This window comes from Amphiprion ocellaris, chromosome 22 (assembly GCF_022539595.1).
Source record: "Amphiprion ocellaris isolate individual 3 ecotype Okinawa chromosome 22, ASM2253959v1, whole genome shotgun sequence".
NCBI classification, from domain to species: Eukaryota; Metazoa; Chordata; class Actinopteri; family Pomacentridae; genus Amphiprion; species Amphiprion ocellaris.
In genome coordinates, this window is record NC_072787.1 from 15,206,522 (window position 1) to 15,233,265 (window position 26,744).

A 26,744-nucleotide genomic window follows, 5' to 3' on the forward strand; every position below is an offset into this window, starting at 1 on the left:
ATGCTGTCAACTTGGCCTGGGGTCCAGGGACACGAGCCCCCTCCACCAGAACAAGAGACCTCTCCACAGGGTCAGCTGCTGCCCCTAAAAGGGCCCACTCACCCATGACTTAATGCCCCCGGGCTCTTTTGTCCTTAGGGCTGTTGGTTTTACAGGCCCATTCACTCAATTGCCCCCCAAATGGAGGGAGGCAAAGAACGTGACGACTTGCCTTATGCTGAAGGAGCAGCAGTGCGCATGCATTCGAACAATGTACACATAAACAAGCAGGCGCCACATGCACGCCATGTCCACTTAATCAATCTGTCCTCCCTTTGCTCTCATTCTTCGACAAGAGGGCCTTTTGTTCTTGTGTGACCCACACTAAGAGTTGAAAGATGTCAGGGACCTTTTGCCTCTTAATTGGTTATTGGCAGCAGCCCTTCCACCTTATGCTTCCTGCATGTACTCAGGGAAATCAATCCATAGATTAAGGTGACTTACTGACATGAAGACACTTAGTTATGCACTTGCTATTATTAGATTCAGAAATATCTATTAAATTTGTAATAACATGCACTTGACATGCTGTAGTTTGCTTTAATTTTACCATCCAGTGCATGTTTCCCCCCACATCTACTACTCCAATCACTTAGTCAGCTTGTGTTACATTAAGCAAGGTATGTGCATGTCCATTTTTGTTTCTACCTTGTACACTGAAGACATGAAACAGAGCCTGCAGGCGTCCGACCAAATCTCCCCTGCCTTCCCTCTGCGAGCACACACCCATAAGCGAGCGCACGAACTCTCCCACACACACTGTTTGCCTTTGTGTATGCTAGACAGCAGATGGCAGCCCATTATAGGGCTGACAGAGCAGTCATCTGGCAGGCACCCTGTTACCCCCTCCTCACCTCCCCCACCCCCCAAAAGACACCCAACACAACACAGCAGGGATAGGACGCTTTTAGGCGGGAGAGTCCACAGTCTCAGAGTTGTGTGCGTGTTAAAACTGGACCCTGGCCTTTCCTTGCCTTATTTAGGTCACTGTTTCCACTGTTTTGTGTGTGTTTGTGTCAGCGCCACGTGAGGTAAGTCCGGCTCACATTTGACTGGGGATTTGCTACACCTACAGTGGATGACTTACTTGAATTTGAATGGAAATTGTATCTGCACCTCAATGTGGCCCTTTTCTGACTGGCTTAATCATGGCCTTTTGAAAAAAAAAATGGTATAGCTTCAAACTAGTGATGTTTCTCCTTCTACGCACCTCCTGTTCACACACAAATATACTGTAAAATTCATTCTTTTGTCTTTACTTTATATTCTGTTATTCTACTTGACTGTATTCTTCCTTAAAAGTCAAATTTCTCACGTGTTAGATATTCCCACTAATTCCTTGGCTCTACATTAAAGTGAGAGTCACATGCTAGAGATAAGCTGCAACAGCAACGGCTGCAGAAAGGCTCGCTCAGATATTCTCCTCATGAATCACAGTTTGATCAGAGGACCAGTGGAGCTGTCTGTCTTTGTAACATTTATGCCCTTCCCTGTGCAAGACATGCCTCCCAAACACTGGCCCCAGAGTGACTGCCTCCTACAGCCTTTATTACAAAGGATATTACAACAGTGAATATCAAACAACGGGGGGGAGGAGGGTCTGAATTTCCCTAAGGAGGTCAAGGCCAAGGTTAGGATTGGGTTTGCTGTTTGTATCCACTGCAAAGAGGTAATCTACAGCCCACCCTATAGAGATCCCACCACAGGGACATGCTGGGAGGCACCACAGAAGAAGAAGACTACATGCGACTTCTGAGAGCTACTTTGGTGTTGCTGGGGCAACTGGCACAATCCCTGAGCCTTTGGCGAGGCTTTCAGCAGGCCTCAATCACACTTCCTTTCGCTTGAGAGAGTTTTTTTCTTCCTCCAGCACTGTGAAAAAGGAGGGAGGCCCAGTGTTTTCAAAGGAAAATGAACAGGAGCTTAAGTATTGACTAATATGCTGAGGCATGTTTCCACTGAAATAAATAGACGTTGGGCAGGAAGGGTTTGCTGGTTTTATCATCATTGCAATAATAATTTCCATATTATGCAGCAATATATATATATCAACAACTCACATGAGCAAATGAAGTTAAGAAATAAGAATGACAATACACGCACAATGTTATAGAAAAAGGCTACTTATTGCTTCCCTGGCTGCCACTAGCTGCTATGTTATTACACATATGGTTGCAGTGACTGTTTTTGAAGCATAAATCTAGCATTTTTTCTCGGCATGCTGGTCAGAAAAGAACCACTGCTCTGCTGTCTGTACATTCAAACTCTCTGGCACCTGTGGCCACGCCCCCATCAGTGATGTCACAGCACGCCTGTCAATCAAACGCAATGAGCAAAAAGACCTGTGCGACATCACTAATTGAGGTGGCTGCCTTTAGCCTCTTCCTGGCTTCTAGAAATGCAGCTAAGTCAAGAATATCTGATGCGGCACAGGCACTGGCCCCACATCACGATATTCAAGACGTGTTTATTCCAGAAGCCCCTGTGTTTACCCACCTACTCCCCCAGCGCAGCCCCACCAAAGTGAACTCAGCTCAGCCACCCAAGACAAAGAAAAGGGCTTCTTAGTCGCCCTCGAAGGCCCCATTGGTGGCTCCCTGGCATTCACTCTTTTTCCGGCACTTGGACAAGATCCTGTGGAGCAGGCTCGGAGATCTCTGTGTCTGGGGCTGGGAGGCCACAGGCTGAGGAGCAGGGATCTGGGGCCTCTGCACCAGGAAGGGGCCCTCGCGCTCACCCTGGCCCCCATCCAACCCCACTCCTCCTCCTCCACCTCCTGCTGCTGCCACTCCACCTCCTCTGCTCCCCCTCCTGAGTGCCTGCAGAATGTGTCCACTGGGGGACAAAGAGGAAATAACAAACACAAAGGCCCTGTTTATTCCTTATGACCCAAATTCCACCGCTAGCAGACAAGACAGGCACGGAGCTGCACAGAGGGCTGTGTTTGTGTTTGTGTCGGGAGTGTGCACCAGCAAGGCAGGCTGGGATATAAAGTATTTGCAATATAAACGCCCCTGTGGCCTATCAGACAGCTCCTGTGGCAGCTGTGATAAAAAGCGATTTAATCCCTAACAATATGTCATAAAAGCTCTCGCAGGATTCTAGTTGTGCTGAGAAACATTTTCATTTTTGGTTTAGGTAAAAAAAAAAACACTACAAAGTCTTTCCTTTCCCTCTCGTTTCTCTTTGGCCCTAATGAGATGCAGTGTGTGTGCGTGCGTGTGTGTGTGTGTGTGTGTGTGTGTGTGTGTGTGTGTGTGTGCGTACGTGCGTGTGTGTGTGCATGTGTGTGTTTAGGGGGCTTAGTAATCAGTGTGCTTTGTCAACTAATGAGGGACGAGAGGGGCCACCTGTTCAGGGGCGCTGGGCGGAGAGCGGTGGGATGGGATTTGGAGATGGGGGATGTGGGGAACATCTGCCGGATGCTGGGCGCGTGTGCGCGATGTGTGTATGCATACACTTGTTGATGGGGGATGCGTGTAGTTGTTGACAGGCCTGTTGTTGGTGTTCAACACTTACTTTCCATATCTGACGCGTTCAGTGTCACCGACCGAGATCCTCAGAGATAAACTCCTCCGTAGGCCTTTTGGAGGCAGATTTACCTGAGAGTGGAAACACGTTGTATCTGAGTTAAAAATGTCCCACCGATGTCCTGACATAACCTGAGAGCTGTCTCTGACAGTGTCCTCGATCCTTTTGTTTGCCTTTTTCCCTTTTTAAACAGTAATCACTTCAAATGTCTTTTTGTTTGAATTTATTTCTGTCCTCAGACATCAGGAGCAGACAGAAATGAATGTGTTCTCTGTTCAGTCTTAGAATTTAACCATCTTAACCAGTGAATCATCTCTTCTTACTAAAACAAATTCTGCAAATAAAAATGGGCTCTATAACATCAAGTAAACTAACCCTATAAACCCTTGATTGAAACCTTTCTAGAAAGCATTTAATATCAATACAAATAAGTTGTACAGCTCTACTGCAAGTCTCCAGAGTATTACTCCACGGATTTAACATTAAACTCAAATGGTGTTGTTATACTTGCAATGGAAAGCTAAAAAAATGTTCTTTATTTCAGGCATTCTTGTCTCGTGTTAAATCCTTGTCCTAAAATTGCCCAAAATGCATCTCATTTGGCAAGTATCATCCAAAATTTAAGTGTGTTCTACTGGTAGCAGCGAATGTTGGCATGGATATCCTTAAACAGAAATGAGACATGGGCAACAGAAGTCACTTCTTTCTAACTTGATACCCACATTTAATTTTCAGATTTTTGATTTTCAGCACCAATTTAAACTGTCTGAAGCGGTTTCCTTTCATGTGAGTTTTTCTTTATAACTTTAAAGGGATGTTGCATCAGTTTAGTATATGCTTCCATAACATTGGGGGATTTGCAGGTTATAAAATAATGGTGAAAATCAAACTAACAGAGGTTGATAATGTCACTTTCAGTCCTCAGGATCCATTGGTCAAAGTACAAACACCTCAGATACAACAGTTCTCATAATGGAAATTAGTGGATTAGATCCTCCCTGGTACTTAAATGTATAAATACTAGTTTGTAATAGAATATTTGTGTCTTACGCTCATGCTCAGATGGCCATAATGGCACGACTATGACAAGCAATCAGGGTTGTTTTTTGGAAAACTCCCACCAGAACTGTTCTTAGCCAGAATACATAAATAAATTGACCTGCATGTGTAAAAATAGAGGAGTGCATTTCTAAAAATATCAATTTTTTTAGGAACAAATATCCTCATCTATTTACAGTTTGCCACTCAATGACACAGACAAACTGGCTCAATCAAGAAACTAATGTGTTTATGTAGGACCCTGTCACTCACCGTAATAAGATTGTTAGAGGTTTTGGTTATATTTAAAACCTACACTGCTATGGAAGAACAGAACAGAACAGAAAGTCTAATCTGCCCTCACACAGTAACCAGCAGCAGCAGCAGCAGCATAGTCCAGTCATACTGCATTACTGAGCACATTCAGGCAGCCAGCCAACCGACCTGGCCCAGCTCCATCACGCATGAGGCGGGGAAGTAGCCCTGCTGCCCGTCCTGCAGCCGCCCAAACCACCTCTCCTCATGTTTGGACAGAACCAGGATGACGTCACCAGGGGACAGCTCCAGCTCATCTGGCCAGTGAGGCCTGTAGCTGTGCACCACTACCATCTAATGGACACAGAAAGAGTTACAGTCATATTTACTCGGGCTTGATCAGTTCAAATTGCAATATGCACTTTCAAATTCTACACTTAATTTCGATTTCATGTGGCATGTTAAACCGTCCCCTGAACTTATTGTGAGTGTCCGAGTTTTCGCTGCAGGCTACAGGTCAGATTCAGTGAATGGAGAGGATTATGTGTCAAGACTTAGAGATTAACTGCTGCGTAGTTAAATAGAAACCCTAAATCTGGACCTAGTCTTCATTATCTGTTCCACCTAAATATGGTCCTTGTTGGTCAGAGGAATTAGATAAACTAAATATAAAACTGATTTGAAATTGATTGACTTTATATAACATCAATGTCACACTCATATCTATCAGTCTTCTCTAAATAGGACTTACATGAAATAGTGAATTTTGTTTTCTATTTCATATTTCTGCTGTAGATCTACATTGGACTAAATAAACTTCTTAGATTTCTATTGATGGATATTAAAGTAAAAAGAAAGCTGAACTTGCCTTTTCAGCTTCTGTCCTGTATCGATATCTCCCTGTTAACCATTGAGAGTGGAAATGAATCAGCAAAAAAGGTTAGTTTTAACATTTGTCATAGCTGCAAATATGAATGACAGCATCCTAGCATGAATATCTACACATCAGTATCTCTGCAACTGCATCCTTCAGTAAATGAACAGGGCAAAACGAAGGATCTACGGCATTATTTATTAATTAGCTGGCACTGATATATCATCTTGCCATCGCTAACCATGTAAATAATGTCATGCTAAGCCACGCTTCACTGCAGATACGATTCCACTCACCTTGAGGAGCAAGGACAGTGGTGAAGACTTCAAAGTGTTCATTGCTGTGCATGTAGATTTGCTGCATCTTGAAGATGTGACACTTGCAAACTGACCGAGACTCCTGCGCTCTGCCTGCACACCCTTAAAATAAATGCGGCTGACTAATCCACTGCAGCACTGACTGGAGCTGGACACAAGCAACAACACATCCTCTCTGGAGTGCAACACACACAAGCATGTACAGCGCAAGATTTGGGACACTTAAGATCTTGGCTTATGGCAGATAACATGTAACTATTAGACTAATAAGTAGAGTTTTGTTCATTTTCAAGATGAAAAGTGACCCAGCAGATGTATTTTTAATATCTTCAGCTAAGCATTGGAATTAAAGGCTATGTCTTTCTCAGGATCATGCTTGACCACCTCATCTTCATACCAGCATCTATTGTTCCTCAACCATCTGGTCACATACAGGAGAAGTTTAGAGGCCACCGCCAGCTCTGCTCTCTGAATGAGAATTCATAATTTTACCTCATCAAGAGTGCTTGATTGATTTAGAGTTATTGACTGTGTCCCACTTTGCAGTGGCCTGGCTGAGCAGGGACAAAGATGAATGGGCTTGGGACGGAGCGCTCAACAGATGGTGATTGAAACCCCACCGCCTCCCCTCTCCTGCCTCCCCTCTCCTGCTCCGGAGCGATGGAGCTTGGCTGTGAGCTTGTGTCAGCGATTAAAAAGCATCCATCACTAACGCGAGAGATCAGTCAACCGGACAATCATATCTGAGCAGCCTGCAGCTATTATGATAAACAGCTTTTAATGCAAAATGATGACACGTGCAGAATTACTTTTTTTTTTTTTTTTTTTTTAAACTTTGTTTCCTACAACAAATCTTCATAGAAAATATGTGCATTCTATTTGTCCTGTTAGTTACAATCAACAGGAAACAAGGCTGAATCCTGGATTAGCTTGTTGACCTCAGGGAGAAGTGTGTTTGTTTACCTTCTGAATGAGTAAAGACCTGTAAATGGATAAGACAGCTAATTAGCCTCGTTATCTGTGGCCTCAGTCGTCCTGCAAAACGGCTGACTGGACTGTAGCCCCTCCGGCACTCTTTGAAAGCGGGCACACCATGAAAACACACACCTGCAGAGGACAAAATATCACCACTTAATGCATAAAGAGCTCAGTTGAATGACAGAAAAATCGCACTCAAAGGGTGTTCTGTGGCTTTAGGCTGCGTTCAGATATACTGAAGGTGCAAAATCTGGCTTTGTGAGCTATTTGTTCCTCTCCTCACTGCTCCTAATTCATCGTGATGCCTCCAGTCTAGACTCCAAGGCCAAAGCAAAGCCTTTACATAACCAAAAAGCACAGTTAAGCTGCTTAGAAAAGTGATGTGACGCTTGCTTCTAGGAAGACGAAAACAGATGAACGCTGAGCAGCTCAAAGTGTTTATCTGTCAAGACAATCTGGGATAGTTATTGAAAAATATATGAAATACACCAAAAAGCTCATAAATCAAAGTATCAGCCAGCACCGCTCCATTAATAATAAATATGATATGAAGCAGACATGCAGAATGTGTTCACTGCTTGTTGATGCAGCTTCATTTAATGAATCTGATTTATTACAAATGAAAATCTAGTGACGTGGGAACACATAAATGAGACAATATAAAAAGTATGTGTGCATATTTCCTGCATATATCTCAGTGTGCATTAGGCCATTAAACACAATACTGCAAATCAATGATTAGGTCTGTTTACGGCAATATTTGTGTAATTCTTTCATACAATTTAGCATGAATTTGTTGAGCTACCTTAATTTTTTGGGTTTTTAATTTAAATTTGGATTAGCCACAAAAACTGGCCATGTTGTTTCCTTGTCTTAAACACATATTTTACCAAAAATACTATTAAAAAATAGATAGTGACATATTAACTAATAGTCACATATACCATGAAAGAGGTTATTTTTCATACCACACACTTGTTCAGAGAAGTGTTTTTAGCTTAATAGGTCTTTCAAAGGGAAAAGTGCATTTTAAATAATATGTAAGGAAATATTATTGTCTACTCTATAAAAACAATTAAATGTAATGATGAACACACAATGTTGTGGTGATAATAAACTTGACGGATCACACATTTTGATGCAGTTTACATTTGTTTCCTGCAGATTTTAGGTCAAATATAGGTGCGTCATAACTATGTGTAAACAATTTAACAGCTGAGCTAGGTGCAAAATCCACAGAAAAACAATCACTCGATTTCGGTTTGTACTGCAATATTAAAGTATATTTGTAAAGTGATTTACAAGAACATTAGACATTTTTACCATTTTAATCACCAGGGACCAGCTTACAGTCAGATTAATTTACACAGAGCAGAATAGCCACACATATCCTGTCAGTAACAGGTGCTCAGGTCCATATTAGCATCATGAACGTCCACTCCAACGCTTTCCAACCTGGACAGAGTTCACCAGAGTCCTCAGTGCTTCCCAGGCTTGCCTTTCTTCTTCCCTCCTCCTCCAGCTTTTCCTCCTTTTCCTTTCCCTCCTTTCCCTTTCCCTAACATGTTTCCTTTCCGTCCCTTCTTTCCTGCTCCTTTCTTGTGCTTGGCTGCGGCTTCCTCTCTGTCGTCCTCTCTCATCTGCTTGTTCACTGCCTTGGTGATGTCCAGTTTGGGCTTCTTGCTGTCCATGACTTTCAAAAGCTCCAGCTGCCTCTGCTTCTCGCTGGAAAAGTCCCCAATGAGGGGCTCGAACTTCCTCTTCTTACCTTGGTTCTTGGGCGCCTTCTCTTTGGGCAGGCGGTCCTGGAACCTGCCCATGGAGGCCGTGGAGGTTTTGGCGACACTCACCGCTCTGGACAGCTCGTCTTTGGACTGCTGGGCTTTGGGGGTCAGGCCCACACCGGGGACTTTGACTTTCTGCGCCCTGGCGATGTTCCTCAGCCTGTTGAACTCGTTCTTGGCCACCCTCTCCTTCTTGGCTTTTACGCGTTTGGCGAACTGGTCCTCGTTGGGGTCTGCGGTCTCCGGCACTTCGATCAGCCACTCCTTGGTGTCGTCGTTGGCTCTCTTGTAGCCCCATCGCCTCCTCCACTCCTTCGCGTTCTCGTCCCACACCAGGTTAGTCTTCTTCTTCTTCTGGATGCCCTTCAGCTTGGCGAACTGCTCCCATTTAGTCGGAGGTCTGGGCTTCGGAGGCGGCTTCTCTCTGGGCAGCGGGGTCGCCGGCTCCGGTAGTTTGGCCACTATCGCCTCCTCCACTCTCTCCGTGGGCAGTTTCCATATTTCGTTGATGAGGAGCTGCGTGTTGTCGCGAGCTAACGAGCGAAGAAAGTCCTCCTTCTTCTGCTCCCTGAAGTCTCTGGACTCGATGCGGTTTTTGTCACAAGCGAGCAAATTCCCGACGTCAAAGTCCAGGTCCAGTTCCTTGTGGACGGAGATGCTTTTCAGCTTCTCTGCCTCTTCTTGCTCGGCTTTAGCCAACAACTGCTCCACACTGCACGCAGCCATGTTGGTCAGTGTTCAAACTCCCCACGTGTGAGGCAGAAAAACACACGAGATTTACTTCCGGGTTACAGTTTGTTGAGTGTAGTTCCACATGGGGACACAAGGGGGCGGCGCTGTCTCACTGAATGCAACACTTGAAGGAGAAATAATTCATGAAGTTGGAATATTATACTTTAATGCAACATTAAATAAAGTAAAATAAGCATTTCAAACAAAATATTCATATATAAAAATAGTTTGAAGTGAAAATTACCCATAAATGCTGCCTCAGCTGCTGATGATGTAAGGAAAAGTTTGATCATCAAGCCAATTTCATTAAGTTGCCTCAACCTGAATCAAGTTTTAATGCAATTAATGCAGAAATTTGAGTTTAAATTAGACACAATATTAAGCTGATGCAACATAATTACATCACCCTAACCCATCCAACTAATGTTGCAACTCAAAAGGAAAATGTAAATCATTTAATTCGAATTTTTACCCTGCAACAATTAATTTATTTTTTGTTTTGCTTTCTTAGAATGCAGACTGTTTTTTTAAAAAAAATGAGTAATCTAAATTAATTTGCCTTCAAAACAGCAATTTAACTGTGCCTATTCTAGATAAACTCTGTCATTGTAGGATGCTGTGTGAAATCTATGAAGTAGCAACAAGTCTTTTTGAATCGTTGTATGTACTGTTTATCAAATGCCTGTTAATATCTCATTCCAGCAATGCAGCTCTCTGCTCCACTGCTCTATCGTTCACCCACATCATGTATATAAAGTGTCAACGGCCCTGTATTTATTGTCATTAACAGAATTCATTCAGTTATCAGAATCTGCACAATTTACACTACCAGTCAAAAGTTTGGACACACCTTCTCATTCAATGCTTTTTTATTTATCTGTATTATTTTCTGCATTATAGATTGATAATGAAGAGTAACTCTTTTTTGTTTACAACATAATTCCATATGTATTCTTTTATAGTTTTGATATCTTCAGTATTAATCTATAATGTATAATAAAAACCCCTGAATGAGAAGGTGTGTCCAAATTTTTGACTGGTAGTGTACAGTAAACATTGGTTTATTTTAAAACACGCATGTCTTTTTTTTTTTTTTTTACACATATCCAAAGCTGTAGTTAGTAGTTAAGCACTCATTTTTGTTTAATATTTTCCCCTTCTTTTAAAGCATGTTTTTTGTGTGTGTAAGTACTGTGAAAGCAAATTAAATGCAAAGTTAAATTCCTTGTACATGTAGACACACTTGACCAATAAAACTGATTCTGACTTTGATGAAATGTTAACAAAAGTTAACCCATTAAAGTTCAGAACTGTAGCATTAAATTGGAAATACTAACTTTAAAAAACGGGTTTATTATCTAACTTAGTGGAGTGGTGCAATTCCATAAGAAATCCAAGTTTTTATTTGACCCCTTAACTGAATAAAGATTTCTTTCTTTATATTAAAAATGATTTGCAGCATGAGCACTGCCCATTTCTAAAAACAAAGATCAGCTAAAGCAACTTCTTCCTCTTTGTTGTGTAGTTGTCTTGCTTTAGTAGTCATTTTGAATTCTATGAAATTCAGTGCCCAAATGTCTTTCACTCCTATGTGTCCTGACTTTATCAGATGGCACTGCAGCTATCTAATCTGTATTTTGGAAGTGACTGCTTGTTAACATCTTAATGAACCATGTTTCAGTTGCTCTTTCATATTTACTCTGCTGTCTGATTGAAACAGAACAGTATGCAAATGGTACAGCTTTATTGGGGATTTCGGCATTAATAAAATGCAGAATATGTGAGCATAGAGAGCAGGAGAGAAGCAAACTAATGTGAAGTGTCTCAGTGTGTTTTCTTTTCAGGTGTATTGTGCTGTGTTGCTGTTATCTGCCAGTTAAACTCTGCACAGTAAACAACATCTTTGTTCTGTGGTTATTTGAAATACTTACCAGTCTTGGGTCCTTGAAAACTTTTACATTTAACTGAGTTGGACTTTGCTGCCTCCACTATTGTTTAAACTGTAGCTGACTGCAGCTGACAATGACTTTTTGTTCAAAATATAAAGAAAAATATACATATGTCAATTAAACATATTAATGTTGACACATTTTCAGCTTTAGTGTCATCAATTGTGCTGACTGATTTTGGCTTCTCTAATAAATGCTGGAGACTGCCCTCTTTAAAATCTCTTAAATGCCAACCAAGAAATAATCTTCTTCACCGTCTTCTTTTTCTGCCTCATTACCCCTTTACTGAGAAAATGAACTCCTCTCTTCTCCTCCACTTAAGGAACAACAAACTGCCTCCTGTTTGCTCCTCTGTTGGACTTTAACAAAACAACTGCCTGAAGGAATCTACAGCAATTCAGCAGCTGACAGTTCATTTAAACAGATAAACTTCTCCATCCAGTTCAACTCTGCCATATATCACTTCAGTTCAACATGTTTTACTTACATAAATATGAGGTAAACATTATTGTCAAAGCATCAGGGATGGTGAGAAACAAATGAGGTGAAAATATTAGAAAGAGAAACTTATTGGGTAGACTTAAGAAAATGATTAGGTTGATTAAAAAAAGAGCAAGAGATTGGCACAAAAAAGGGGAAAAAACATTAAGTGTGTGTGGCCTTATGTTTAAAAGGTTATGTCAGGATAATTGTCATATTCAGTGATAGCTTAATTATGTGTCACTCAGCTTGTGACATGCAGACACGTATTGTCCAGATAAGTATGTTGTTTGTCCCTCTTCTGTCAAAATCTGCTGCTTTTCATTGTATTTCAGTGAAGATTGGGATTAAAAAGTTGAACTTTTTAAAATGATTTCTCTTTTATATCTTTGTATTTGTCTCATGTTTCTGTTAGTTGCCACAGTTTCTTGTGTCATTCTTTCTTTTTGCCCTGACTGTGGCCACTGGGTCTGTTTCTGCTTCTCTGAGAGGCTAAAGATATTCTGCAAATCTATATTCATGATTTAGGACCAGATAGCAGTGAAGTTGGTTTAATTCTTCCAATGTTCCAGATAAGCATCTTTCGTTAATGTAATAATTAATTAGTGGCTGGAGAGCGGTGCTGGTCTGAGAGTGATTAAGTTTGGCCGTTATCTGATCTGTAAGTTTAAGAACCAGCTGACAGAAGGGACTCTTTAGAAGAGAATGAAACTATATCTGTGCAAAACTGCATTTCACTTGGTTATCACTTTCCTTGCAAGATTATAAGAATTATCTTTACATTCCTAATTCATTTTGTAGCCTGGGTGACGCAGAGGAGGTATTCCTGAACTGCACCCCTATCAGTGACACTTATCTATCCGTCTGGCACTAAATTTTAATATCTATAATACTTTCGATGCTTAGATTTCAGAGACATTATAGAATAAATAGTGCCATCTGTTTCTATATCACTAAAGATCATTTATGCATATTGATTGGCTCAGTCTAAACACGCATTAAAATATTCTGCATTGCACAGCAATTAATAATTTAAAAAGTCAAAACATAATTTAAAATTCCATCTATACTCTATAACCATCATTTTAGTTAAAATCCAGTGTCTCTGAATATTAAAACATTTTGTGATTAAAAATGTCTCATAGTTAAGTGAACAGTCCATTCTCAGTGTTTCTACTCTGGAGGTTTCCACGTCATGCTTGCATGAGCTGCATAATGGACCAATGATTGATTTAAAGTTTAGTCGTGATGCCATTAAAATTAAATGTCTGAGTGCAAAAGTCCCTCTCTGGTCATAAATTAAACCCCTAAAGCCTCATCTCTATGTATCAAAGTTGCATATTTAGAATTTTGTTCTTCCAAGGGAAAAAAAAACCTTTCCTGCCTTAAAAGGACTCAGATGTAACTCTACATTGTTGCTTCCTTTAGATTGTACAGATCTATGAAGTTCCTCCATCTCTCCCCAGTCAGTGCAGCTCAAGCACACCAGCTCACCTACAACTCTGCTCACTGTAAAGCTGCATCTACACTACAAAATGACAAGTTCAAACATTAGAGTAATTCAGCCATAAATGTTCAAAGTGGAAACCTGTTCTCACAGTAGTAATGATACTACAAGCCTGAGCCTTTGGTTACTTTGGTCTGTTTCATGTAAAACCCTTAAAGTCATTGGTACACTGAATTTTCAAGATGGAAATATTTATTACTTATTTTGTCCTCCAGCACAAAACAAACACCATATGGAAGTGTGAACAAGATAAAAAAAAACAAAAACAAAAACAATGGTTAATGGTTACATTAATACATTTAAGATCCTCACCTCCTCCCAGTATGGCTTCAGGAAACACAGCACTACTTGCATGGCAGTTTTATATCTAACTGAAAAAATTAATGATGCCATTGACAATGGTAAACATGCCATTGGAATTTTCCTTGATCTGTCAAAGGCTTTTGACACCATTGATTCTGAGATTCTGCTTGGCAAACTGCACCACTATGGTGTTAGAGGTACTGCTTTGAGCTGGTTTAGAAGCTACTTACAGGACAGAGTACAGTATGTTCATATAAATGGCCATGAATCCAAGGGAAAAATAATTAATCATGGGGTTCTCCAGGGCTCCGTTTTGGGGCCTTTATTATTTATTTTTTTAATATATATATATATATATATATATATATATATATATATATATATCAGGGGTCACCAACCTTTTTGAACCTGAGAGCAACTTCAAGGGTACTTGTTTGATACAAACTTCCTCAATAGCAAACTTGTGCCATCACCTTTAAACAATAATAATAATAATGAAAATAATATGTAAAAAGACTGTCTGATCACATTTATGTTAATTATTCCTTACAATAATTATTAACAACGATTTCCACAACAATGAGGGTAGGAAACACACACACACACACACACACACACACACACACACACACACACACACACACACACACACACACACACACACACACACATATATGGGAATCTGTTCCAATATTTAAAAGTCACAGGTATCCCATCTCTGAAACTTTGGTAAATATCTTTCTTGGCAGTTTTGTATGAATCAGCATAATTGCAGCATTTTGTTCAAAATCACACCAGTTACATTTCTGTGCAAATTTTCACTTCTAACATTTTTAGGAAATCATTAACTGTCATCAAATCATGCTTCATTTGTGCAAACCACTACCTTTGTAACATTTTTGAACAATTCATGAACTCTGGCCCATGTTTGTAAAAATTATCAGCTATGTAAGAAAAAAATCAACTCTTTCACATTTTGAAATGAATCCTATCACATTAGTACTAATCACCAGCATTTTTCACCAGCATTGCAACATTTTTAACAGATCATAACAACAAATCATTAAATGTTTTCAACTAATTATTTTTCACATTTTTGTGTAATGGCACGGTGTTTTGAATGACACGTGTTACCTCTTTCTTTGTCTGTAAATGTGTGTTAGTGGGAAGCCTGGCATTGCAGAGCTTATCATGTCTTACCTTTACCTTGCAGCTCACAGTTCAGATGGTTCAGTTTCCCAGTGATGTCCGTTAAAGACGCAAGGGCAAGAATCCACTCAGTGTCCTCAAGCAGCAAGGTGTCTTCCCCTTTGGATTGCATCAACTCTTTGATTTCGACAAACAGTGACAAAAAACGCTGCAAAACTGGTCCCCTGCTGATCCATGGGGTTTCTGTGTGTAGTAACAGGTCACCATGTTTAGCTAACAGCTCCTCCAGCAGCACCTTCAATGTCCTGGTTGTTTGGCTTTGGAGCCATTTATGATCTTCACGACAGGAGTCATCACATGATCAAATCCGGCCACTTTTGTACATACATATGTCCTGCTGGTGAATGATGCAGTGGTAATGTAGGAATGTTGGGAAGTCTGGCTCACCTCTGCATCGTACAATGAAGCCTGCATGCTTTTCCTGTCCGTAGTGCGCATACAGTCTCTGTGCTACCAGGTGGCTAGTTAGCATGGAAGCTTTGTAGCGGCTAAAGTAGCATCTCTTCGCATTGTGTTCGCTTTGCCGACGCAATAGTCGCCCTGCAAATAGGACACACACATTTATCTTTCACTGTCGTGAAAAAGAACTCTTCCTCCCAGTCATCGTGAAAATAGTGTTTTCTCTTTCACTTCTCTGTCATGTTTTGGAAGTAAAAACCACAGCTAGCTTCCCAAAGTGTCTGCGCCCGGACGCTTCAGAAGTGACGTGGTGGTTTGACATGCGCAGTCAAAGTTCATTTACACCGAAGACATTTTTTGTTTTTTAAATAAATTATAATAAATATTGTAATTTAAAATCTGCATTAATGTAAGCATTTTTGATTTAAAAAGAACAGCAACTATAATTTTTTATAAGGAATTTCATGGTGACTAGTGTTATTTTTAGAACATGTGTGGCAGGCAACTCACATGGTCTCTGCGGGCAACCAGGCGCCCGCGGGCACCGTTGGCTACCCCTGCTCTAGATGAAGCAACGGTGTAGAGTTCCATCCAAGACATTTTAAGGCAGGAGGGGATTATTTGCATGGATACGTTTTTAGGGGTTTAATCATTGGCTGAAGAAGGAGTTTAATCATGAAATTTTATTTATTCAACCAGAAACTGTCAAGAGATAAATAATCCTTCCTTCTTCTAGAATAAAGAGGGCCACCATGTACTAAAATGCTATTATTCAAAGGTTGATTCATATATATATATATATATATATATATATATATATATATATACATACATACATACATACATACATACATACATACGTGTGTGTGTGTGTGTGTGTGTGTGTGAACATCATATACATACATCACAAGATAATAGCATAATCCAGAGCAGTTAAACATGTAGGCTGAGTAGTCTTTTTTTGCTGCAGAAGGAGGGAAGGATATACAAAAACAAAACAAAGACACAGCCTGGATTTAGGTTTCTTTAAGATAAATTCCTCATTAACAAGATATTTTCTATCCATCATTAGTGTATTGTCTGCATTAGCTGCACTGCAAACTCAGGTGGGACTCAGTCGGTTGCATAATGTCAAGATCCCCCTTCCAAGTCCCAAATGTCATTTTTTTCAGACACATTGATTTAAAAAAAAAGATGGTTGAGCTCCTTTGGCTGAAACTAACAAATAAAGAGAAACCATGAAAGCTGTAATATGTTATGGAGAGAACTCTTTCTAAATCTTATCCTTTAAGCACATTTAAAGGCTGTGGAGATGCAGACACTGAAAGTGGGAATGTCTTTGCTCTGTGGTCACAGCTCATAGAGAACTTTATCCAGCCTGCGCTGTAGATCCTTTCATAAAAGAAACACCATGGAAAAGTAATCCTGTTTGGTTGAATTCACCCAGGATCAAAAGTCAGCAAGAAATGACACCAGCAGACGAGGCCAGCCAGCCAGCCAGCCAGTGGACTATGTTTAAATTGGGTGATTTTAGGTGATATATATCCACGTCACACAGGACCTTATAGCCCCCTCTAAATCACAACAGGGACTTTGGGCCACTAATTACGCATTTCCTCCTCACATCTCCAAACACAGCATCACTTGTGACCTTATCTCTGTGCCTGTCAGAGTGTTAGCATTCACATGGCAAGTGTGGCGATGAATGTAATTACTGAAGCCCAAAATAATAACACCGTCGTCTTTGAGCAACCAGTAGCCAGTCAATTGTAATAGAAGCCCCCCTCCTCCTTCAAATTAGAGGAGACGAGGACAAAAATAGAGCCATTATAGTCCTAGATCTATGGAAGAAACCCATGCAGAATACATTGGAGAGCAGGGATGGGCTATTAATAATTCAAGGAATTTAATCTCTCTTGAAAACACTTATAGTAATCCTGTTACAAAGTTTATCACGACTCCACAACTTTAAAATGATGTGCAGCCATTATAAGAGTCAGCACAGAAACTCAAAGCGAAGAAATTATTTAAATAATGTATAGTCAAGTATAAAAGCACTCAAAGATGATTAAGCGTTTATGTTCATTTCTCATTTTTTATTTGAGCTTTTTTGAAGAGTTCCTGCAGGTTTTGTTATTGGACAGCGTTTTTAGTTCCCTTCTTTCATTCATGTTCAGCAACGGGAAGCAAAATGGACTGACATTTCCATTATACCCTCTTATGTTTAAAACGAAACAATAAAGGCAGGAAAGACTAGGCAACTACACAAACACCTGTACTTACAGGGATTTAATATTTATTTAAAGTGTGGGAATTCAAAAGGTGTGCAACTCCATATATGAAATTGAGGTTTAAAAGGGAGTCCTTGACCATCAAAGCAGCACTTGACAAACCAGGGTCACCACACAGTCCATCCAGGAGCTGCTCTGGAGCTTTGTGTGGAATCCCATCATCACCGGCATGTTTTGTCGCCTGCTGTTTCCAAGGTCGGAGATGAACTGTCAAACTGAGCCAAACAGTCCTGAGAGATCTGCAGGCATGAAACAGGGTTAGTGTGTGTGTACAGATGTGTAAGAATGAGTGTACTGTACATGTGCATGTATTAATGTGTGTTTTCTTTGTACCACCACACTGCATTTGGCACATCATCACCCACATTCCCTCTCAACCCCCAACCCCATCAACACACACCTCACACAAGCACCCACACAAGCATACACACAGTCACGCACACACACATATACAGACAGCATCATTTCCAACAATACATGATTTTGTGAGAGATTATACATAGGAAGACAGTAGTTTTTTTCTAACATTTTTTTGAAGGCAGAAAAGGACTGTGATAATTTAATGAACCCATCTAGCTCATTCCAGATCTGTGGACCCCTGCAAACAACACTCAGGCTGGTACATTTAAGTTTACGTTTCTTCCAAAATATATAGTTTTTTTTCCTGGTGTTATGAGTGTGGAGGGGATGGAAGATTGGGATGAGCTCACGTAAGCGTTTATTGAGTTGGTTGATAACCTGATACATAATACAGGCATTGTGATAGATGTTAAAATCAGGAAGCCTCAGGAGATCAAGAGAGAGGAAAATAGGGCCAGAAGGAGCTGCGTAAGCAGACCATGTAAAAGCACGAATTATCTTCTTTTGTAAAGAGTGTAGTTTGATGAGATGACTTGGAAAAGTGTTACACCATATTATATTACAATAGTTGATATGTGGTTCAATGATGGATCTGTACAAAGTAAGAAGAGCAGAGAGTGGGAGATAATGTCTTAGTTTAAAGAATACAGTATATTTTGATAGTTTATTAACACATCAATATGATACTTAAAATTAATAAATTCATCCAAGTAGATACCAAGAAATTTTGTAGAATTTACTCTGTTAATTTTTTGTCCATTTATATTGAGGGGGATATGATTGGTAATGCTTTTATTTCTAACAGAATGAAAAACTATGGTGTTTGTTTTCTTGATGCTGAGTGATAGTTTATTGCATTTAAACCAAGAATCAGCTCTCTCCAACTCCATATTAGCTAGAGCCTGAAGCATACTTGGACTCTTGTGAGACATGAGCAAGTTTGTGTCGTCCGCAAACAGGACTTTATGAACACATCAGACACATTAGCAAAATGGCCTGGTTGCCCGCAGAGACCATGTGAGTTGCCCCCAACACATGTTCTAAAAATAACACTAATCACCATGAAATTCCTTATAAAAATTATAGTTGCTGTTCTTTTTAAATCAAAAATACTTAAATTAATTCAGATTTTAAATTACAATATTTATTATAATTAAAAAAACAAAACAAAACAAAAATGTCTTCGGTGTAAATGAACTTTAACCTTGTCCGAGTCAAAGTTCACTGCGCATGCCAAACCACCACGTCATTCTGCTGCAGCGTCCGGGTGCAGACACTTTGGGAAGCTAGCTGTGGTTTTTACTTCCAAAACATGACAGAGAATTGAAAGAGAAAACACTATTTTCACGATGAATGGGAGGAAGAGTTCTTTTTCACGACAGTGAAAGATAAATGTATGTGTCCTATTTGCGGGGCGACTATTTTGTCGCCAAAGCGAACACAATGCGGAGAGATGCTACTTTAGCCGCTACAAAGCTTCCATGCTAACTAGCCACCTGCTAGCGCACAGAGACTGTATGCGCAATACGGACAGGAAAAGCATGCAGGCTTCATTGTACGATGCAGAGGTGATCCAGACTTCCCAACATTCCTACATTACCACTGCATCATTCACCAGCAGGACATATGTATGTACAAAAGTGACCGGATTTGATCATGTGATGACTCGTGTTGTGAAGATCATAAATGGCTCCAAAGCCAAACAACCAGGACATTGAAGGTGCTGCTGGAAGAGCTGTCAGCTAAACATGGTGACCTGTTACTGCACACAGAAACCCCATGGATCAGCAGGGGACCCGTTTTGCAGCGTTTTTTTGTCACTGTTTGTCGAAATCAGAGAGTTGATGCAATCCAAAGGGGAAGACACCTTGCTGCTTGAGGACACTGAGTGGATTCTTGCCCTTGCATTTTTAACGGACATCACTGGGAAACTGAACCATCTGAACTGTGAGCTGCAAGGTAAAGGTAAGACATGATAAGCTCTGCAATGCCAGGCTTCCCACTAACACACATTTACAGACAAAGAAAGAAGTAACATGTTGTCATTCAAAACACCATGCCATTACACAAAAATGTGAAAAATAATTAGTTGAAAACATTTAATGATTTGTTGTTATGATCTGTTAAAAATGTTGCAATGCTGGTGAAAAATGCTGGTGATTAGTACTAATGTGATAGGATTCATTTCAAAATGTGAAAGAGTTGTTTTTTTCTTACATAACTGATAATTTTTACAAACATGGGACAGAGTTCATGAATTATTTAAAAATATTACAAAGGTAGCGGTTTGCACAAATGAAGCATGATTTGATGACAGTTAATGATTTCCTAAAGATGTTAGAAGTGATAATTTGCACAGAAATGTAACTGGTGTGATTTTGAACAAAATGCTGCAATTATGCTGATTCATACAAAACTGCCAAGAAAGATATTTACCAAAGTTTCAGAGATGGGATATCTCTGACTTTTAAATATTGGAACAGAGTCCCATATGTGTGTGTGTGTGTGTGTCTGTGTTTCCTACCGTCATTGTTGTGGAAATCGTTGTTAATAATTATTGTAGGGAATAATTAACATAAATGTGATCAGTCTTTTTACATATTATTTTCATTATTTTTATTATTGTTTAAAGATGATGGCGCAAGTTTGCTATTGAGGAAGTTTGTATCAAACAAGGTGCCCTTCATACTACTCAGTACCCTTGAAGTTGCTCTCAGGTTCAAAAAAGTTGGTGACTCCTGATCTAGAGTAAGCAGCTCTATGAAGTCCCCATGAGCCACACCTCTGCTCACTGCAGCTCAAGCACACCAAAACCAAGTTGTAATATTGGAGTAATTCAGCCAGATATGTTTCACTCACAAACCAATTGTGAAGACATATGATGATACAGAAAGCTTCCCCCTGCAAGCTGACAGGATTGGTTCCTTAGGTTTGTTATGTATGAAAACCCGAAGTCTGTGTTTTTGAAATTTTCCTGGTGTTTATTTACAAATTTCATTCATTGTGTGTCTCCTAACATATACAAACACCACAAGAACACGCCAACAAGGCAAAAGAACCGTATTTTTTCACTGGAGATGATTGAATTCTGGACAAGATTATGTCATGACATTTCTGGCCTCCCTTGCCTTTGCCAAGACATTCATAATTCATCTGCATCTGCAAGAGATGAGGCCCTTGCAGTTTTTGTAAGTACTCCTAATATGATATTGAAAAAAAACTTTCATATTGAGAGAAAGTGTAAAATACATCACCCCTTAGACTTCTCTTCTGAAAATATGAAATATTTAATAATGCATTTGAAATGCATTGAACATTATCATCTGTCTTCAGTGTGAAAGACATCCTGCCACGTAACGGAATGACTGAGATATAAATAAAGACTTTAAGCAGCTTTGCACATTTATGTTTTTTATGAATGAACACAACTTGTGAATGGTTCACTTAGCAGGGACAAACTCTAACAGGATCAGTGGTTTGCATTATTTAAAGAGCTACAGAGTCCATTCAAGCTGCACGTTGTTACACTATTTGCTGAATACATGTGCAGTTAAAATATTGCATCTGTCCAACATATTCAAAGCTTTTTACACAAAAGAGTGTTTCTATTCTACATCTTTCACAGATTAAATGTTCAGTTTTGAAAGATGTGCATGCATCGGTATTCATCTCATCTTTACATACCTACTGACTGGTAGCCACCATGATCTATGAATCACTGTGAACAAGAAAGGACATTCATTCATGCAAACACTGGCCTGAGGCTTGAAGCCTTCTTCTCCCTCCCAAAGTTGACCTGTTAGCATCACAGAAGAGGTGAGAGCGCTGGAGGCCCGCATATAGGAGAGCAAAATAATCTCGTCAGCACCATCCTGGCATAAATCAGACGTGATTAGCTGCTGACAGTTTGCTTGTGTATTTATAGTTGTTCTGTTATTACATAAAATTCTTTGACCTACTTGGCTGGAGGAGAGAGAAGGTATTTTTAATCCATTTGTTCAGGATTCAAAGAAATGTCTTTCTGTGTATTGTCTTCAAAGAAATTCCGCATTTTCCATGTTTTGCAAGGTGATGTCTTCCTTCTGCAGGGAGAAAGAGAAGTGACTGAGCATGCAAAGGAGGAATTTCAGATGTCAAAGAGGCATACAAGAGGCTCGAACATATTCCCTGAACATACAGTGAACCTATAGATCCATCACCTTGGCAAATATCATGCTAAATAACAGCTTCATGTGACACGTTTTCTTGGAACGAATCAATAAAAGGATCCATCTGTCTAAGTTAACCCATGGCTGCTCATTTAAAACTAAAAAAAAAAATCCACATGACCTAGCTGACAGGCTTACGCACTTTTCTAGATTACATCCTGTACATCCTCACGAGGGAGATGAGCGTCCCCTTGTGAGCAGAGTTTAGTTGGCTGACAGTTGAGGTCAGAGCTCTTATTGATCTGCCGTGGTTGGGACAGAAACACCATTTGGCGATGAGCAATGCCTCACAGCTACCTGCTGCTCCCGAACTACTGCCTGCACCGCATGGCATCTCACGCTCTGAGAGGCCGGAAGACAAACTGCATCATCTGTTTATGTGTTTTTTTTTCTTTTTGCAGGGAAAAAAGACATGCAGCATAAACAGTTATTTTGCTGCATCTTCTCATTTTAAACACGACAAAAGATGGTAAAGGGTAATTATGTGTTTAGACGTCTTGCTGTGGCAAGTGTTACCCAGTTCTGTCGATCCAGGACACAGCAGGCGAGCAGGAAACGTAGCCGTCGTCTCCCGGAAGTGCACCCCCTCTCCGTCCAGTTGACACGACTGAAGCGGTTCAGCTCCCCGAAACCTGGCCTGCTTCCTAGACCCAGCATGGCACGGAGAGGAGAGTCCTTGAGATATCATTCCAACCACATCACCACTGCGTGTGTGAGTGTGTGTGCGCGCGTGTGTGTGTGTGTGTGTGAGGGGTTATGATCATGCATGTGTTTGTGCGAGTGTGTATGTGGTGGAGAGGCTCCATGCTGAATGCTGGAAGCAGACGGAGCCGGGTGGCGCCTGGTGTCATGGCAACTTACAGAGGTCGTCCCTCAGTTTGGTATTCAGCAGCACGGTGGGGGCTCATTGCAGTGACATCATCGGTTACACCCAGTACTCCGCCGAGCCAGAACCTCCAAGAAGTTGCCTCACAACTTTGTCGGAACAGGAACTGAGTGATTAAAGGCTAATTTATCAACAGCTTATTTAATTGTTTTTTTTGTATTAATAGCATCAATTAATAGTCCTTAGGGTTTGAAGAACATCTAGTTAAAAGTTAAAATTTAAAATCAGCTCGCTGTCTCAAACGAATAATTCCAATCAGAATTTTAAAAGATCAAATGCTCTCTTAAATTTGGACGACACTAGTTTGTCAGTAATTACAAGCTACACTTTGTTTTCTCTTGAAGTAGTCTTCTCGCTCCCTGTGGAAAACCAATTTGGGCTTCTATAAAAATATTTTCTATATTAATTGGATTCACCTGCTGTGCAAGGCCTCAGTAGTTGTATCTGTACGCACCAATGGAAGCCTTTTCATCTTCAGGTCAGGACATGCCAGGGACACCCACTATCTCCACTGCTTTGTAAGGCCTTGACCTGACCGTGTGATGTGTCTTGAGATGACTCATCTGCTTCACCCACATCTGACAGTTCCAGCTGTCTACACAAAGATTTACGCACTGATGAATGTGAGCAGAAGCATATTTTTACAGTGTTGTCCAGCAATCTACACATGTAAGTGCAGTAAATGTGTATTGGGCCATGAGCTCTGCCCAACCTGGGTGACCTATAACTCGATACTGTGCCTGAACGTGTTGTGTATATGACATAGAGCACTGGTACTGCTCTGTTAAACTGACACTGAAACTAGGCTTTCTGTGTAGAAACAGTGTTGTTAACCATAACCCATCACATAGCACTCACTCTCCTTATGTGCAGAGTACCTACTTTTATATATTTCCAGCCCTTTGCCTTTTCTTCCCTAAATATTGTCTACATTGCCCAAATTGGATTACTTGTATTGGATTTACAGCTCATGTCTGAAAACAGTTTAGTGCTTTTTAACTGGGCAAGTAACATTACCAACCGCAGCTACTACATCAATAATAAAGGTTGGCTGTTGGAATCTACTGACTCTTTAGACAATTTGGTAGAGGTCTGGAAACAAAAGAATGGCATATGTACATTGTATTTGCATTAGGAGCATGCCAGATACAGTTACGATCTATTACAAACATTTAGTTTTGCAAAAGCATTGTATTTGTGCAAATCATTACTACCAAGGAGACTAATCAGAGTTTAAGCAGTCAGTGTGGCTATAATATGTAGTTACATGTCTACAGAGGTGGATGGCAGGTTATGGCATGATGTATGTGGCTTCGCTGTACCTAAGTATAAGTCAAGCTTAAGCCTTGTCACAACCACCTACCCTCAGTTCATACTAACATATTGTCTTTATAAAACTAATTGCACCTTGGAATTTACTTCCAGCGTCCCTAAGCAGCGTCAAAAACAACCTGGTTGCTACGACTACCATTAAAAGTCTGGCTTGAGTTTGGAAAACTTCAATCCACACATTAGTTCTGAACAATACTTTGTCCCCCTGTCTTGTTCAGTTCCTGCCTTTGGTTGGTAACCTACTCAACAGAGATTAATGAATTGAGTGATGATGAGGTTTTCTCTCTGTTTTTTGTGCTTTTCAGATAAACACAATTTGCCTAATGGCTTTCTTATACTTCTTTTAAATCAGGCACTTTGTGCAAAAGTGATTCCTCTATTACCACAGCCATTATCCTGAAATGGACTTATTTCTTACCTTAGATTTAGTTTAAAAGTCATTTTGTTAATTTGCAGGATAAGTGACCCTCTAAATCCAGCCCTTATTGCATCTTTTGGAAGATGCCATCTCACACCACCGCTGCAATGACATACTCGTCATCCATCTCTGCTTCATTAACACTTAACTGCCAGAGATACTTTCTGATAGCAGCTACACCTGTAACAGATGGCAGTAACCTCTAGCAAACTATTTGCATGTTCTGGACCTGCAGCTAAAGCTTCTTGGTTCCATATATTTAAAATACTAAACTCAGCCCTCTAACTACCTTGTTCAGTCTCCTCTTCACTCTGGATTTGCCCCCTATAGCATGTCTGTACATTTCCTGCCCTACAGATGGGTAGAGGTAATGTTAGCGTGTTTCAAGTAAGAAAAAATAAGATAAGAGAAGATTCATTAAAACCTGTCACCACATTTAAGGTCACCTTCTAGATTTTATTAACAGCCGAACTGTCGCACCTCAGAGTGATAGCTACTTGACTCAAATGTGCTGGAGAGCGAGAAAAGTTGGTTAATTCTGCACCAAACAAAATTTGTTCTGTTTTAAACCTTCTCTTATAACCAGTTTTAGTAGTGCACATCATTATTCTCCCATTTTTAATGTATTTAATGGATATGTTGTTTTTATGTAGCTATTATAATCATTTATCGTCCATAGCCAGGTTGTGGGATGATTGGGATCTGGGTTGTTCTGTTGCAAACTTTATAACTTAAGTTGACCGGATTAAACCTTTTTTAGAAACTCTGCTGCCTCAGATCTTACTTGTTTGTTTATATAACACATCTGAACACAAACACACAAACATGTTGCCCAAAGTACTGCACAACATCAGACAAATAAAACCAAACGAAGCCGACAAAAAAAGCCACCACCATTAAGGTAAACCAAATCACTGTATGACAAACGACAGGGTTGATTATTTTTATTTGCACACAAATAAAACTGAAGCTGAATCTAAACTGGATGTTTGCATTTCCACCAAGCAAGCAACAGGACTGACAGATAAACTGAAGATAGTCCATTCAAACAGTAACAAATAACAAATCTATATAATTAACCCTTGAAGAGAAATTCAGTGCGTTGACAAAGTCATGTAACAAAAATTCTGGGATTTTTCATCTGAAGTGAGCTGAACTTGAGGCATTGTTTACACACATAAAGGAACAAATGAAAAATATAAATCATCAATGGTCTATAGTATGTAGAGCTCATATTTTTCCAGCACTAGTAACACCTGTGGGCACTTGGAAGAATGTTGCATATGTTGATTGCAGTTGTGTTTTTTTTTTTTTTTTTTTTTTTAAAACAAAAAATTAAATAACCAAAAAAGAAAATGTAACATTCACTTTATTTCTTTTGTATGATTTATGGTCTGTTACCTTCGTCACACTGCAGAGAAGACATTTTTTAGTTATCTATTTCTGTCCATGTTTGTGCTGTTTTTGTGTCTTTTTATTGCGGTAATATATGAATGCACAGTAAAACAAACAAACAAAAAAAAAACGCCACCCTAAAAAGTAATCAAAGAGACCAAACTTAATTAATAGAAACACACAACACATCTAATCTACTGATTTAGATAAACCTTTTAAGTTGCAAACATTATTTTTTGTCTGGCATCAACATTATACTGTCAATAACTGCATCAATTTCACATTGTGTGTAAGTTAAACTCATATTTCTCTTTTTAAAGATCTAAAGCAAAATTCAAGTTGAGATAACTTAATAAATTAGCTGCGTACTTGATTTTTTGGTCACCTCGAGTTTAGGATTTCATGTCACCTCGTCTATCTTAACATAATCTGACAGTTAAAAATATCTTTCATTATAAA

At 39.9% G+C, this 26,744-nt stretch overlaps 2 protein-coding genes across 3 annotated transcripts; both read right to left on the reverse strand.

The window, feature by feature from the left end:
- Window positions 1–2,018: 2,018 nt before the first annotated feature.
- Window positions 2,019–6,226, reverse strand: si:dkey-97a13.12 (uncharacterized). Of its 2 annotated transcripts, XM_055007248.1 has the most exons (6): window positions 6,034–6,226; window positions 5,732–5,763; window positions 5,053–5,217; window positions 3,559–3,641; window positions 2,834–2,874; window positions 2,019–2,800 (listed from the first exon to the last, which is right to left on the reverse strand). In XM_055007248.1, the coding sequence occupies exons 1-6, from the start codon at window positions 6,098–6,100 to the stop codon at window positions 2,604–2,606; spliced, it is 585 nt and encodes a 194-aa protein (XP_054863223.1). In that variant the 5' UTR covers window positions 6,101–6,226; the 3' UTR covers window positions 2,019–2,603. The 2 variants fall into 2 exon arrangements, with proteins under 2 accessions (XP_054863223.1, XP_035806794.1); XM_035950901.2 differs by having other exon boundaries at window positions 2,019–2,874; window positions 6,034–6,223.
- A 2,061-nt stretch (window positions 6,227–8,287) lies between these two features.
- On the reverse strand, window positions 8,288–9,569 carry rrs1 (ribosome biogenesis regulator 1 homolog). The gene has a single exon (XM_023276147.3). It carries the CDS (start codon window positions 9,540–9,542, stop codon window positions 8,511–8,513), a length of 1,032 nt encoding a protein of 343 aa, XP_023131915.2. The 5' UTR covers window positions 9,543–9,569; the 3' UTR covers window positions 8,288–8,510.
- Between the last annotated feature and the right edge of the window lie 17,175 nt (window positions 9,570–26,744).